The 15,693-nt window shown below is 32.5% G+C and overlaps 2 protein-coding genes across 2 annotated transcripts; one reads left to right on the top strand and one right to left on the bottom strand.

Moving 5' to 3' along the window:
* Positions 1 to 5,918: 5,918 nt before the first annotated feature.
* LOC123671263 (signal recognition particle 9 kDa protein) lies at positions 5,919 to 6,353 on the top strand. Its single transcript, XM_045605011.1, has 2 exons — positions 5,919 to 6,166; positions 6,221 to 6,353. Exons 1-2 carry the CDS (start codon positions 6,026 to 6,028, stop codon positions 6,314 to 6,316), a joined length of 237 nt encoding a protein of 78 aa, XP_045460967.1. The 5' UTR covers positions 5,919 to 6,025; the 3' UTR covers positions 6,317 to 6,353.
* Positions 6,354 to 7,021: 668 nt separating this feature from the next.
* On the bottom strand, positions 7,022 to 12,055 carry LOC123671262 (torsin-1A). The gene is made up of 5 exons (XM_045605010.1): positions 11,668 to 12,055; positions 11,348 to 11,616; positions 10,929 to 11,229; positions 7,416 to 7,563; positions 7,022 to 7,345 (listed from the first exon to the last, which is right to left on the bottom strand). The coding sequence occupies exons 1-5, from the start codon at positions 11,825 to 11,827 to the stop codon at positions 7,225 to 7,227; spliced, it is 999 nt and encodes a 332-aa protein (XP_045460966.1). The 5' UTR covers positions 11,828 to 12,055; the 3' UTR covers positions 7,022 to 7,224.
* Between the last annotated feature and the right edge of the window lie 3,638 nt (positions 12,056 to 15,693).

Raw genomic sequence — 15,693 nt, 5'->3', positions numbered from 1 at the left:
CTTTTTACATGTTTGTAAACAACTACCAGTGGTCCATCGAAAAATAACGTTTGGAGGAGAGAAGCGGGTATTGTTCCAGAAAAATTATCACCCTATAGATTGGCATTCGGAATTAGAATATCGCGTGATGAAAAATTTTAATTTGAAATTTCCTCGGGAATATCTAAGCCAAATTTAAGTTGAATATCTTGGAAAGTGCTATGAGAGAAAATTAAACTTTAACACCTTGTATCTCGAATCTCCAAAGTAGCTGTATATGAGATGCTTGGATTTCAAAGACTCTTACCACAAATTCTAAGCTTAGTTCACTATATGAACTGAAATAAAAAAAAATCTTCATTTAGGAATTACAGTGTTCATTTATTATTCAAAAATCAAATTTTTTTTTAATTTTATGTGACTTTTTCTCTCGTCTTAAATTCCACCTATCACAAACGCTCAATTTCGATTCAAAAATGGGAAAACTGTATGACAGCACCCTTTAGCAGTTTTTTCGAGTTAACCAGTGGCAAAACTTAGCTATATTGTCATGAAAGATTACAATAATCTTTGAAAACAAGTTATTATGTTCTCATGAAATAGTCTTGTCAAATACCAATCGAGAATTTAATTTTTCTTGTGAAAAAAATCGGAAAAAATACAAAGCAGAGTAATATTTCTTTAACAAAAAGCATTCGTGCAGGTGCAAAAATCCTCGTCTTCGACTCGGATTTTTGTTGCCACGAGCACCCATGATTTTTGTTAAATTATTACTTAGCATTTAGCAGTGTTTTTTCGATTTTTTTCGAAAAAAATTAGATGACTTCATGGTATAATTTATGAATATAAAATATAATTGAGTAACATTTACTAATATTTGGAATATTTTGAGAATAGTGGACATAATATTTTGAAATTAACCCATCGAAAAAAATTTTTTTTTGTTCATCGTCCACCGCCAAGACAAACATATCCAATACAAGAAATAAATTCAATCCCATTTTGAATATTAGTATTTTTTATAAGTAATTTTCATCTTTATTAAGGTATAATCCAAATTTTGATACCTAATAATAATAATAAATAATTAATTAATAAATTTCACCAAACGTCACAGATGACTCTGTAATCGAATTTGTATTTTCCGTCTGAACGACCTTTATGTATCCGTTTCATTGATCATTTAAATGAAAATTAAGTCGTAAATTGTAAAACTATTCGTTGAAACAATGGAAAACGTTCTGCGCATAAAGATAGACGGCTTGACTTGAGATTTTTACTTTTTTGATTACGTAATGGGACGTATTTTGAAACAAAACAAATAATTTCGCCATTTTCAAATGACAGTACATGTACTGAACACAAACAGTTCAGTAGAAAACGTCAGAATTTCATGTGAATGATTAATGGAAGGGGTACGTTAAGGTCGTTCAGACGGAAAATTCAAACTCGAATACAGAGCCATCTGTGACAATTCGTGAAAAATTGCTCGTGCAAAACTTCCTCGATGATAATAGGTATACAGGTGAAAACCGCAACTCAATAGCTATCGCCGTTACATAGTTACAAGGTAACTTTTTTGCTGTTGACAATTTTTCATTTCTGTATAAAAACCAGAGCAACTTTTCACGTAGAATTCAATTACGTTAATTGTATTTTCTGCAAACTGATATTTCATAAAATATCGCAATGAAAAAATTTTTTTGAATGGGACACCCCGTTCATTCCTTCATATTTCGTTAGAGCTGAAAATTACCATTCCAAAAATTAACTTTTTTTTCAATTCAGCTGTATCTTTTCGTAACTGCATAGAGCGGTTCATATCTGGCACATTCATAATAAGCAGTGTGGTACTCGCAAAGACGCTGCACTAAGCAGAATGCCTACAATAGTACAATAGGCGTTCATTTGTCCATTCTTGTCGAATCTTGTTCGTGTGATATTTCGTGCAACGCATGCACCGCACGCGGGCGCCACTCTAATGCCCGCCACTCACGAAGCGTTTTTTCGAGCGTTTGGTAGCAGGCGTTCAAGAGATTCCAGTCGGGCAGTTCATTCTCTGATTTACAGTCATGCGGTTGTGTCCTGAACTGCCCGACTGTAAAATTATCGAAACGCTCGAAGCTGGGCGCATCGTGAGTGGCCGCCTTAAACGGGCGCCAAAATCTCTTATAGACCGCATGTAGAACCGATGGACCAAAGATTTTCGAAAAAGATTCTTTCAAATTTCATTTATTTATTTATTTCAACGGTACAACCATTTTACATGATAACGAAAACAAATAAACCGTAATAAAACAAAAGAAATAATACTTCTTTCTTGCAATTTATACAAGTTTCCGAACGTCGCAATAGGTACGAAATAGCCAGATATTGGTTTACAAAAACGCATACTCGATGCTAATCCTAGGTCATTTATTGCGCCATGTGCTGCACACAGCTTGAATTTAACTGAAAATGATGCTACTAAGGTTTCAAATGAAACACTGGACTCTTTTGATATTGTACAAGAACTTTATATATATTTCTCTTCATCCACAAAAAGATTGTTATGTTATAAAAAAGCATGATCCTCAGTTACATCTAAAACCCCTGAGTGATACTAGATGGTCAAGTAGAATTGATGCTAAAGTTTCATTTTATTCAAATATGTGATAGCCTTTTAGAAATAGCAGAAAATGATACTTTTAACATAGAAAATAGACATGAAGCAAGTTCTCTTTTATTAAATATTCATTCTTTTAAATTTATTTGAAGTATAATAATTTCTTATGATGTTTCACTCCAGATTAATATTGTTAGCAAAATGATGCAAAGTGTAGCGATTGACATTAAAGTGTGAACTATTTGAAGAATTAAGTTGATCATTTCAAAAATTATAGGGATGATAATGTTCTCGAGGAAAAACTTGCGGAAGCTGGAAAACTAGCGGCTGCTCTTGAGATAGATCAAGGTTTTCCTCCATGATATACTGTAAGACGAAAGTATAAACCAAAATTGTTCGATTATGAACAGACGGATGAGGCACCTCAAGATCCAAAAATCGCTTTTAAAATAAATTTCTTTTTGAAAATAATTGATCAAACACTAAGTTCCTTAATTAGTAGGTTTGATATGATATGTGATTACGATAACGTTTTTTGTTTTATTTTTTTATTATTCTTGAATTAAATGACAAATATCTATTTAAATGCTGTCATGCTCTTCAACAAAAGCTAACTTATCAGGAAAAAAAGAGGCTGACGTGAAAGAAAATGATTTATTCAACGAGATAAAAGCCCTAAGAATTTTTCATTATCTGAAGCGAAAATCCTCTTAAAATTCTACAATATATTTTTGAAAATAATAACTTCTTCTCTACCGAATCTTAGTATTGCCTCAAGAATCCTTCTCACTTTACCTGTGTCTGTTGCTTCTGGTGAGAGATCATTCACTAAATTAAAAATAATTAAAAACTATTTGAAGGCTACCATGTCATGAGCAAGATTTTCTGGATTGGCAATCTTAGATATAGAGCAAGAGATACTCGATAAAATTGATTGATTGATAATATAAAAGAATTTTCAGCAGCCAAATCTAGAAAAACATCCATTCAATTTCTGGATTGATCCTAATTAAATGTTTATGCCTTTATGAATAATTTATAGAAGAATACAGCTTGAATTTTGAATGACATTTGGAATGTATTATGTTACAACTAACACCATAAAGTTCTTGAGGCAATGAAGGTTGCTGATAGATTTTCAACCATTCTACACTGAATTCTCAATAAAACTTTAAAAAAATTTTTCCGATTATCCAGCAGTGCTTTTCTCCACCTCCCCCCTTTAAGGAGCGCCAAAATATGTTCCGCACGCGGGCGTTGATGTCCCTTGCGGGGGCCCTGTTGATTGATTTTCTTATGGTTCAGACTTCAGACGACACTATCCAAACGAAATTTTGCGAGAAAGATTTATTTGGTTATTCTATATACACGCGAAATCTCAACACTGATTGGATCAATTATTACAGAAATATTAGGTGTTTTTTCCAATATTCCTCTCGAATTTTCCATGATTTTAACGATGTGATCAGCATGAAATTTCGCACGGATCTTGAAATTGTTATTTTTCTTATCAACATCCAAAATTAAATTAAATTATCTGTTTAAAAAGGATTTGTTATGTTATTAGGTCTTAATCCTCCTACTTCAAAAAAACAATTGTAATCTAAATTTTCTAAATTTCATTCCTTATACTATGATACTACATACAGTGACTGTATATACATATAATATATAGTCACTGTAATACTACCATAGACTTATAATAACATGGACTGAGCGTTAGAGAGAGACCATTGATATCGGTGTATTGTGACAAGGATGAAAGTTTAAAGGCATAACATTGGTTTTCTGAACTGATTGTATGTGTTTTCTTGTGGTGATTACTAATTTTTAAACAATTTACTGAGTGTTTGTTGGTGTTCTGGTGCTTATTTAAGTATCTCTGCTTCGTGTGTAGCTTATAATTGTGTTGTTATATCCAAAAAAGGGTTGGACGTGACATTTCATAGGTAAGAAAACAAGAAGGGATTTATCGTTTATTTTATTGAATATATTCACAGGTTTCCGAGAAATTGAATTGAATGGGTGATGGAAATATGGAGTTAAGACAAAAAACCTTCTGCCTCAACCGTAATATGTAGTAATCACTTCAAAACAGAGGACTATTATGTCAATCTCTATATGGAACCAAAGTTTTGAAGGAAGGAGTCAAACAATTTTGATATTGAGAACATGTGTTACTATAATAATAATGAATACTATACAGCAAATTCCTGCCCTTCATAGATACGGAGTTATGAATTTTTGACCATGTTATTCCAGTTTCGAAGCCCTGATTCGAATCTCTTCGCCGGATGTTAATCACAATTTTTTTTATATTGATATTTATTATATGTTTTTTTTTTCATATGTGCTTGCATATTTGATGATAAAAGGTAATATAATAAACCCATGTATAAAATTTGCAGTACTTTTTTAAACCGTTAGAGTAGAAGAAGATGTATACTTTTGGAACGTAAGGCTGAATTTGTCCTTTGATAGGAAAAATATGGCACTTTCATTCCCAATAACACTCACTATTCAATTTCCTCATTCTATTTCCAAAAATATTTGGGCTATTTTTTCAGAAGATAAAATATATAAAATTTTAAAAATTTCATAAATTTTCTGTTGTGTTTTTACTTATCACAAATTTTGAATTTCCTAAAGCTCAGTTACACTTGTAGCTATATTATATCGAATATAAATTTAATTGTCTATAATATTATTGATATACTGAACTATCTAAAAACTCTGGAATAGAAATTAAAAAATATTTTCTTTTAGGTAGCACTCAATAAAATTCACCTTTTTCTGAAAGAAATTTTAGATAACATGAAAATCTGTACCAAACAATTCTTAAATGTGTTTCATTTAGCTATTTCAATAATCAACTCATGCGAAAAACTCAATATTTCTCCAAAAAAAAATTAAAAACGACATATTCCAATAGCCATATCAAGCTCTTTCAATTCTAATTCCATCCGAATAACTCAATATTTCTCATTGAAAAAATTAAGAACGCTTTATTCCCATAGCCATTTAGCTATGTCAATAATCAACTAATGCGAAAAACTCAATATTTCTCCAAAAAAAAATTAAAAACGCGCTATTCCCTTAGTAAATTCGCGTTTTCTGCCTTTCTACTTCTTTCCTTCACAACACCTCTCTCTCTTCGATAGTCCGCAGAGCGCAGAGTAGAAGCCACGTGAGGGTTAGTCCATGTTATTATAGGTCTATGAATACTACATGATTGACAGCGTCATCTATGCGTGGACATTGAACATACTTCCATTATTTTTTTACAGAAGAAAACTGTAATAATGTCGAGTTGTCAAGTCTGTGGACTGGTTATAATTTTATAACCTCTTTTTCTGTTTTTATCACCAAGAAAATTGAGAAGAATCGATCAATTAGTTAATGCAGTATTTTATCTGATGATTATAGGTCTGAGTATTCAAAATGACATTTTTAAAATCTTGGGAAGAGTTCGAAAAAGCTGCAGAAAAATTGTATATGCAAGAACCTTCCAAAGTTAGATATACCATGAAATATGTTCATTCCAAGAATCATCTAATTTTGAAAATGACCGATAATGTAGTCGTAAGTAATAGCTCTGATGTTCTGTTTATTCAATCCTAATACTTATATTTTTAGTGTTTACAATTCAAGACTGAAATTGCCCAGGATGTAAGAAAAATAGACAAATTTTTGAATAACTTAATGAGACATATGGTGTCTAAGGAGAATTAGTTTATAAGGACATTAATAAAGTTTCTTAAAAAACGCATTGATTTTGCTTTATTGAATGTGGTTTTTTTTTTGTTTTTATGATTAACAATAGGTTTTTATTTGTTTGAGAATATCAACTACAGAGATTAATCAGGGTGCATCACTAAATGTTAATCTGGTTAGTAGGATGATCTATGTTTGAAAATACCTTGCTCTTTGAGAATTACATGTTTCTTTTGAAAGATGAAATATAACAATAATTTGCTGAAGTGCTACATTAAGTTTCTAGCTTGAAAATTCAACAAATTTTAAATATTCAGATATATGCATCAACTATAAAGTATAAGTATTACGGCTCCCACAAACAAACGCGGTCAATACGAATATTCGTACCGCATCTAAATCTTGTAATTATCAATCGTTAGTGCCGATTATCAAACTGTAAATCGATAATAAATTATTAAATAAAAAATTAGGATCCAGACTCAAATCCGTTACAAATATTCGCATTTGCCACGTTGGTTTGTAGGAGTCTTAATGGTATGATCAAAGTTATAGAATATTTAAATTTCGATTAAAAAATAATCTAACCTGAGTAGGGTACCAAAATTCTATAGTTTTTGTTCAGGAATCGAGATTTTCTGAGATAAAAAAGATAATGAACCACAATGTTAAGCTTGGACTGTTCATTAAAATTACTTTTCTTTGGAAATAAGTACAAAAGTGTATGGTGGAAAAATATAATGTATAACGTTGTATATCTCAAATTAATACATCAAAAATAGCCGATGTAATCTTCTATACTGATCACTTATAGTTAAATATAAAATTATGGCTGCAAGGGCTTCTAGTTCAGAAGACCTTAAAAATTATATGGAAAAAGATAATTTTTTACATTGGTTACTTTTCATTATATTCATTGAGAACTACTAATATTCTTCGTCGTCAACAGCTAATAGTCTAACTTTCTGACTTATTCTTTTGCATCCCGTCTTAGCAAATACACCATTATCTGCCTCAGGTCCCCAATCTATGAAGTCCAATACAGCCCTAAAATTATAAAATCAATGTTTGCTCTACTGAACACAATGATGAATTGATGAATATTATTGAGTCTTACTGTATCTGTTCTTCAGTAGGATTAGGTATAAAGTTTTTTCTAAATTCCTCTTCTATGCACATTCGAACATGAGATTTCATTAATGGTAGAAAGGGAATATAGTGATCAATTAAATTACTCTTGATTGTTGCAGAGTATTGGAATCCACCTGAAATAAAAAGGTTTAATCAGCCCTTATACCATAAAACCTAACTATAAAAAGTTTATATTTTCAGTAATGTGCAGGATGGGCCTAATTGGAAACTTTTAAAGGGAAACAATGCCTAAATGGGGTAAATGCACTGGTTAGCCGACCAGCACTGGCTCTCGACCATTCTGTGATTTGAGATAAAATAATAATGAAAATATATCATGTAGTGCAAAATATTTCCGCTGTACGTGTTCTCGACCATTGCTACCCTTCCAAGATAGGTTTCATAGTAGGGTATCAAAGTTTTCGCGCTAAAAATGAGTTCATAATCGTCTATCATAGAAAAGGGTTCTTTCTCGTCCTGTCTTAGAAGAGTGCTTTGTGATATATGACCAGAAAAGAGTAAGTATTTCTTATTGTAAATGAATTATGTGTGTATATTTTGTTCCATGTGAACTATAAAACATACTTTGAAGTGTATTTCAACGAAGAAGCAAATAAATATATATTTTTTGTTTAATATTCGGCGGTCGCGAACTGGTATTGAAAAATTTGTATCTTTTATTTCTCGACCAAAGTGGTCGAGGACCAATATGTTACTTCAATAATAGTATGTGTCAACCGATATATTTCTGATGGATCATTTTCGTTTTTTTTCGATATCCTGATTCATTTACAGTAGAACCTCGATCATCCGGCCTAATGGAGGGGAAACGGTTCCCGGATAATCGAAAAACACGGACAATCGAAATTCCTCAAAATACGCACAACTATGAAAATTAGAGAAATGTATGGGGTACAATTATTTATTAAGCAACAAAATCAATAGAATCATAATATCATATAAAAATATACAAATGAAAAACAAATCATTGCATTGGTACCTATAATAATACATCGAATGTATATATTTTAGTTGAAAAAGTATGTAATTTTTGTCTGTCTTTTTTTATTATTCATCTTGAGACAAATGTGAGCCCGAATTTTCCTCAAGTGGAGGACATCAATATAATCCGTATCATTTTCCTGCTCTAAATAGTACATCAGACCATTTGCAAATCTCAACGCGTCTTCGGCAGAAACAATGTTTCTCTAATTCTGTGATTATTCCGTTTATTCTTCCACATCTTGTAGAAGAAAATCGTGCGGGAATATATCTGAAACGCACAGTTTTCATGGTTATATTTTATTATTATATGTTGGTACTCCGAACTTTCCGCCACGGCTTTATCTATCGATTCATCAATTTGCCTTAAAGAAATCAGTTCACCCAACCGACATTTTTCAATGCAAAAATCACTAAAAGATATTTATGGAAATATTTCATTAATTCCAATAAAAATGCAATGAATTAGAGAAAATAATGTATAATACTCGTACAGAAGGCTCGTTCTACCACTCGTCCATTCAAAAACTCGCCACTTCGTGGCTCGTTTTTGAATTTTGAACTCGTGGAACAATATCGATGCCTTCTGCACTTGTATTATGAATAACTATTTCCTGCGTGGAAAATTCTTCAACACTTTAATCGTCTGTATCCATACAGTGGTTAGGTTGGGAAAATTTTGATGCGATTTCTGAATCATCCAGTATCTGATAACCGGGTTCATTTAAATCCGAATTTAGCCATTCCTCAACATCATCGACTAAAACATTTTCGAATAATACCAAATTATTACTATGGCGCATGCGTAATAAATTGAATCCCGGATAATCGAGTGGATGTCTGCTCGTGGAAACGGATGAGTGAAAATGTCGACGAGCACGGATTACAGAGTAAAACGGATAATAGGAGAACGGATAATCGAGGTTTTACTGTATATATCTACTTTCTCAATGTTAGTTTGCGACCACCGAATTAACGTTGAAACATACTTATTTCTTCTTTTATTTATTCGCGTTCGAGGTGGTCGGTGTTTTATATTTTATTTACTCATTAGTTTCTAAATAGATATTAAGAGCAAAATAACCAAAGAATGTGGTTTAATATTGGTTCATATTTTGAAATATTTATAGAAATTGGAAACTTCCGCAAAATAATTTTTTTTTACTTTTTGAGTGTTTATTACTCAATTACCTCATCTGAAACCCATCTGATTGATAGGTAGTGATGTCGATGGTACGGTACGAAAGTAAGTACTTATCACTCATCTTGCTCTAAAGTTTTGTATAAAATTTTTAAGTGGAGACGAGCGGCCACTATTATTAATGGTCGAAAACTAACACAAAAATGGTCGAGAACTCTGCGGCGTGGTCGTGAACCAAAGGTTTGTCAGATTTTCTATATGTTTTCACATTTCAAAGGTTAAATGCGAAAAGAACGTTTAAAATTATATGACAAATCATTTGAAACTGCCCAAAGAATCGATGAACACCAACACCATTAAAATTTGATAAGTATATGTGAAAAAGTGGTGCTTAAAATCGATGTTTTTGTTAACTGGTTGAGAACCAGTGCATTTACATATATTTATATATTGCTATAAATTTTTGTTGATCTAACTAAAAAAACCAGAATGAAGTTAATCAAGCATTAGTTTAGGAGATTATCATGTACAGACAGACGAACATACATAAAGACAAAAATTTCAAGAATATATTTTTTGTTTTCTCTTTCTTCATCGCCCTTGTGGGTTTTTTTAATGAAATTATGGAATGTAAAGACATGGGTTTCTACTGATTCATTAAATGAATTGATTAAGGATATAATAATAATAATAATAATTTAATCTTGCTGTACATGATAGAAACTTATTGAAAAAAGCTAAACTTCAGGAAAATATGTTTTTTATACTTTAGGGCAATAACTTAACAATGCCTAGCAAGAATTGGGGTAACAGTAATGAAATCTATTATTTTAATTATTGAAATTAGTAGAATGGTTCATTCAGCAATTTGCATTTAAAAAAAAATGGAAACTATTTAATGAAAGACTTAACCATTTGACATTAGAAGTTTCCAGATTTTTTATTCTATGAAGGTATTTCCAAGGTATTTTAGTCTATTATTATTATATCACTTGGTTGAAAAAAAATATATATAAAGGAAAAAATGAGAAAACATTCTATAAAGCATTAGCCAGAAAATAATATACAAAATAACTAAAGCAGCAAATTTCATGAGTACTGTACACAATATCCAAGGGATAGTAGTAGTAGATAACACCACAAGATTGCAGAATGTTTATAAGGCAAAACACAATGAATGACTTACTTCAATCCTGAATCTCAGTTAAGTATCTATGGTACATCCCAAATTTTTGTACTATCAGGGTTAGCTCAATTTGATATTATTCTATATAAATACCTAAAAAATTACTGCTAAAAACTGGAAACTTCTAATATTCCATAATTTTTTTTTCTTTTAAGCAAATTTAAACTTACCCTTTTCATTGAAGGAACCTTGTGAAATTAATTTTTCAAAGAAATGTAACTTGATTTCATTTCTTTTGATACCTTTACTCCACAAATAATAAGAGTTTTCATTTATAATTTCAGAACCGGTATTTGAGAGGAAAAGGAAAATTGCCCGCTTATAGCTTATGCCTTTGACATCATCAAAATGATCAATGAAAGGCTTCAGAGCATCAAGAATTCCTGGAGGCATCTGGTTAACCTCATCAAATAAAAATAGTTGCTTAGGACATCTAGAAACATTTCCACTTATCCAATTTTCTAGATTTTTCTACAAAAGAAATCAACAGGGCATAGTTATCAAAATATTCCATCATAATGCAATAAGATATTCTTTTTCATCACATTATTCCATTAGTTCAGAGTAGATTAAAGTACAGTTTATTCACCTTATATTGGTCAACTTCACTGATTTTAGGAAAATCTAATCGAGCATTAAAATTATGAACGTTGGGACTTCGTATACCCTGGGAATATAAAGCTTGTTCTATGAATTTTGCAACATAATTTTTTCCAACACCTGGACCTCCATGGAAACTTATAGTTAATGCTTTTTCAGGTTCACTCCTTTCATCCCAGTGTGACCTCAAAGCATTAACGACTGTGCTTTCAATTAATGGTTGTCCAAAGATTTTACCTTTAATTAGACTACGAAGTGCTAAAATACAAAAAAAAATGAAAAACTCATTGAATCTAATTGAAGACTCACCTTTAAAATCACTAGGTATATCCTTTTTACTGCAGTAATTGTTAGATAATTTTTGATATGCCCATGATCCTAATAATACAACACTATCTAAAAAACCGAAACAACTGGATGTGTACGAAAAAATAAACAAGATGAATATCAGAATTTTTATAAACTGCATGTCTGTGAATATTTATCAATGTGAATAGAAAGAAACCTTCAATATCATTTATTTTGTAAGGATTTATTATCGAATCATATTCGGTATAGTATTTGTTCCTTTACAAATTGATAGCTCCTTCAAATATACAAACATATCATTTAACGGAATGTAAGGAATAAATCCACTATAACTGGAAATTAAATGCCACATAAACAAATTAACCTCTTTGTGAATTGAAATGAAGTTTACCACAGAATATAAAACCCATAGAGAAATGAAACTTTGTCTTATGTCTATGACACAACCTCAGACCATAGGCCTAATATCAATATTTATTATTTTATTTATCTCTATGCCATAGACCAACAAGAATTCACCGCACTGAACTATAGAACATATAGTTTATTCTATAGGACAGTGTTTCGCCCTTAGTAGGTAATACCACAGTATAGGATATAGTTCCTATACTTGTCTTTCAGCAGGTAGATACAAAAAATAAATATTCTGCGTACCATAAATTCGACAATTAGGAAAAATATCGGATCCCAAATATTCAAATTTGCATATTTAATCGGGAAATAAAAAAATTTTTCGTGTGCTGATAAAATATTGCTTTTTGAACTTTTTGAAGGGAAAAAAACAGTTGAAGCACAATCTTGGATTGATGAAGAGTTTCCGGAGTCTGCACCAGAAAAATCAACCATCATTGATTGGTATGCTAAGTTTAAACGTGATGAAAGTAGCACCGAAGACGGTGAACGCAGTGGACGCTCAAAAGAGGCTGTCACCGACGAAAAAATCAAAAAAGTTCACAAAATAATTTTAAATGACAGTAAAGTGAATTTGATCGAGATAGCAGACATTGTGAAGATATCATCTGAACGTGTACATCATATCATTCACGAATATTTGTACATGGGAATGCTGTGTGCAAAATGGGTGCCGCGCGAGCTCACAATCGAGCAAAAGCAACATCAAGGGCGGATTTACGGGGGGGATTATTGGGGGTAATTATCCCCCCCCCATGAATATCGAAACCCTGAAAAAAGTTACTCAACGTGGTGCACATAAAAAATTTCATGCAATAATCTCAAATTGGTAATTTCCCAAATTTTGCAAATTATTGGTTTTGAATCGTTACTACCCTCCCCCTCCCCCATGAAAAAGAGCTAAATCTGCCCTTGAGCAACATTATTGTTACATGTTATTTTTGCCTCGATAAGTGACAATGGATGAAACATGGCTCCATCATTTCACTCCGATGACCAATCGACAGTCAGCTGAGTGGACTGCACACGATGAACCGAATCCAAAGCGAGGAAAAACACAACAATCAGCTGACAAAGTTATGGCATCAGTATTCTGGGATGCGCAAGGTATAATATTCATTGATTACCTCCAAAAGAGCTAGACCATCAACAGACCATTCGATCGTTTAAAGTATGAAATCGTTAAAAAACGCCCCAATTCGAAGAAAAAAATAGGAGCTGTTTCGTCAAGACAATGCGCCGTGTCACAAATCAATGAAAACAATGGCAAAATTGCATAAATTGGGCTTCGGGTTGCTTCTGCATCCACCGTATTCGCCAGAATAAGGCCCCAAGCGACTTTTTCCTGTTTTCAGACCTCAAAAGAATGCTCGCTGGAAAGAAATTTAGCACCAATGAAGAAGTGATCGCCGAGACTGAGACCTGTTTTGAAGCGAAAGACAAATCATACTACAAAAATGGTATCGAAAAGTTGTAAGGTCGCTATAATCGGTTTATCGCTCTCGAAGGCATCTATGTTGAATAATAAATAAAATCGAATTTTGCCAAAAATATGTGTTTTACTATGGTAGACCGGGACTTTTCAATTGGCCTGGTAAGGCGGCCACTCACGAGGCACCCATGTTCGAGCGTTCGAATCATTTTACAGTCGGGCAGCTCAGGACACGTCCGCATGACTGTAATGGTGGATTTATGCACCAGTCCTAAGAACTAAGACTAAACCTAAGAACTTAGAACTAAGAATTGAACGCTAACAAATCAATGAGGGCATTTATGCACGTTTCCTAAGAACTAACACTAGCAGGTAGCAGGCCAACTGTTGACTAAGAACTAAGGGCTCAGGTAAAATATAGAAGTGTGCGTGCGCCGCATAGAATTTCAATATTAACGAGTACCAGTTTCTATCATTTTATGTTCTTTATTCGTGTTTATCGATGAAAAGTATTAGGTGTATTTGAAAAAATTAAATTTAATTTTTCCACAATGAATATCAATGTCAAACATCAAAGTATTGAACAAATAGAGAGGAGTTCGAGCACGTGCGCATGCCTTAACTAAGAACTAACAAGAGAGTGCATAAACGCCACTGAATTCTTATTTCTTAGGTTTAGTTCTTAGTTCATAGTTCTTAAGTATGGTGCATAAATCCACCATAAATCAGAGAATGAACTTGACTGCCCGACAGGAATCTCTTGGTTGCCTGGCTCCCAAAGTCTCGAGAAAACGCCTCGTGAGTGGCGGGCATTAGATGGCAGATGGGACGCCGCAACGGGACAGCGGGTAGTGTACATTAGAGATTAGAGTTGTTAAAAAACAGGTTAAATTAAAGAAAAGTTCAGAACTGTTCGGTTCTTTTGGTAAATTGTTTTTTTATGAAAGTCGACCAGGTTGCCAATAGTAGTGGGTTCAAACCCCATCGGGGTCATTGCTTTTTATAGATGTATGGTGGAGGGTAATCTATGGTTGTAAATTAGGGCTGGGAATCATGAATGAATGATTTCAATATTAATATATTTTTTTTCAATATTCATTGAATATTTATTTGAATAATCTGATTATATCTGACAAGTGACAACCGGCAGGTTCAGTTCAGTAACTGCTCGATTTGGAACAGCCTGGTCTTTGGAAGAACTGGAGCAGCTTAGCTTTTTACGTAACAACCAACAACCTGTTCTTTTAAAGAACAAGAGCAGTGAACAGCTCATCTGCTCTTTATGAAACAGGCAAGAAAAGAACCTGTTCTTTTGAAGAACGATAGCAGCTCCGACTTCCTAGAGCAGATCCAATCTTACTTACAATTTTTTCATTTATTTTAATCAATAACCCCTTGAGTACGCCTATGATCGTGTGAATAAACTACATAGTTTTTTTTCTGATTTTTTTATATCCGATATATTCAAATTATTTATCTGATTTTATCAGTGCATATTTCTTCCGAAGCCGCTATTCAGAATAACATAATTTAATTTTATCTTTATTGAAATATTTACTCCAATCAAATTCTCTAATTATCATTTTTTTCATGAATCCCAATGATTATCCTAAAATCATGAATTTCAAGAATTCTGAAGAAAATATTGAGATTAACGAAAAATAATCAATTGAAATTTCAACAGAAAACGAACACACAAACAATACCTATATTTGGAAATTGTTTATATTCGAAAAAATTCTCAATTAACTACCAATTTTCAATTCCATGATTCCCATTAAAACATTCAAAATGGAATACAAAAATCATCATCTACTTTTCGAACTAAGAATATATTTTCTAATTTCTCATTCTGAATTTCGTTCCTACGGATCAGACGAAAAAAATTCGATAACACCTTGACAAAACGATTCATTTAGTTTTCTTCATCATATCTGACAACAGGCAGATTCAGTTTAGTAACTGCTCTTTGCGGTACAGTCTGTTCTTTGAAAGAACAGGAGTAGCTTCGCTTTTTACGGAACAACCAACAACCTGTTCTTTTGAAGAACAGGAGTATTGAGCAGCAAGAAAAGAACCTGGTCTTTTGAAGAACGATAGCAGCTCCGACTTCCGAGAGAAGATTCATTCCGAGAGAAGATTCAATTGATCATTACGCAGAAGCACTGAATCGTTCGAAAAGA

Source organism: Harmonia axyridis, chromosome 1 (genome assembly GCF_914767665.1).
Source record: "Harmonia axyridis chromosome 1, icHarAxyr1.1, whole genome shotgun sequence".
NCBI lineage: Eukaryota > Metazoa > Arthropoda > Insecta > Coleoptera > Coccinellidae > Harmonia > Harmonia axyridis.
The sequence above is the reverse complement of the archived record's forward strand: the minus strand, read 5'-3'. Positions and strand labels throughout refer to the sequence as shown.

What these genes read in the sequence shown, in the direction of transcription:
- LOC123671262 (XM_045605010.1), bottom strand. Translation starts at nt 11,827, where the DNA reads ATGCAGTTTATAAAAATTCTGATATTCATCTTGTTTATTTTTTCGTAC. An exon ending in GTGAAGTTGACCAATATAAG is followed by an intron (nt 11,230 to 11,347) that starts GTGAATAAACTG and finishes TTTCTTTTGTAG; the next exon opens with AAAAATCTAGAAAATTGGAT. An exon ending in CCTACTGAAGAACAGATACA is followed by an intron (nt 7,346 to 7,415) that starts GTAAGACTCAAT and finishes TTATAATTTTAG; the next exon opens with GGCTGTATTGGACTTCATAG.
- LOC123671263 (XM_045605011.1), top strand. Translation starts at nt 6,026, where the DNA reads ATGACATTTTTAAAATCTTGGGAAGAGTTCGAAAAAGCTGCAGAAAAA. An exon ending in AAATGACCGATAATGTAGTC is followed by an intron (nt 6,167 to 6,220) that starts GTAAGTAATAGC and finishes TTATATTTTTAG; the next exon opens with TGTTTACAATTCAAGACTGA.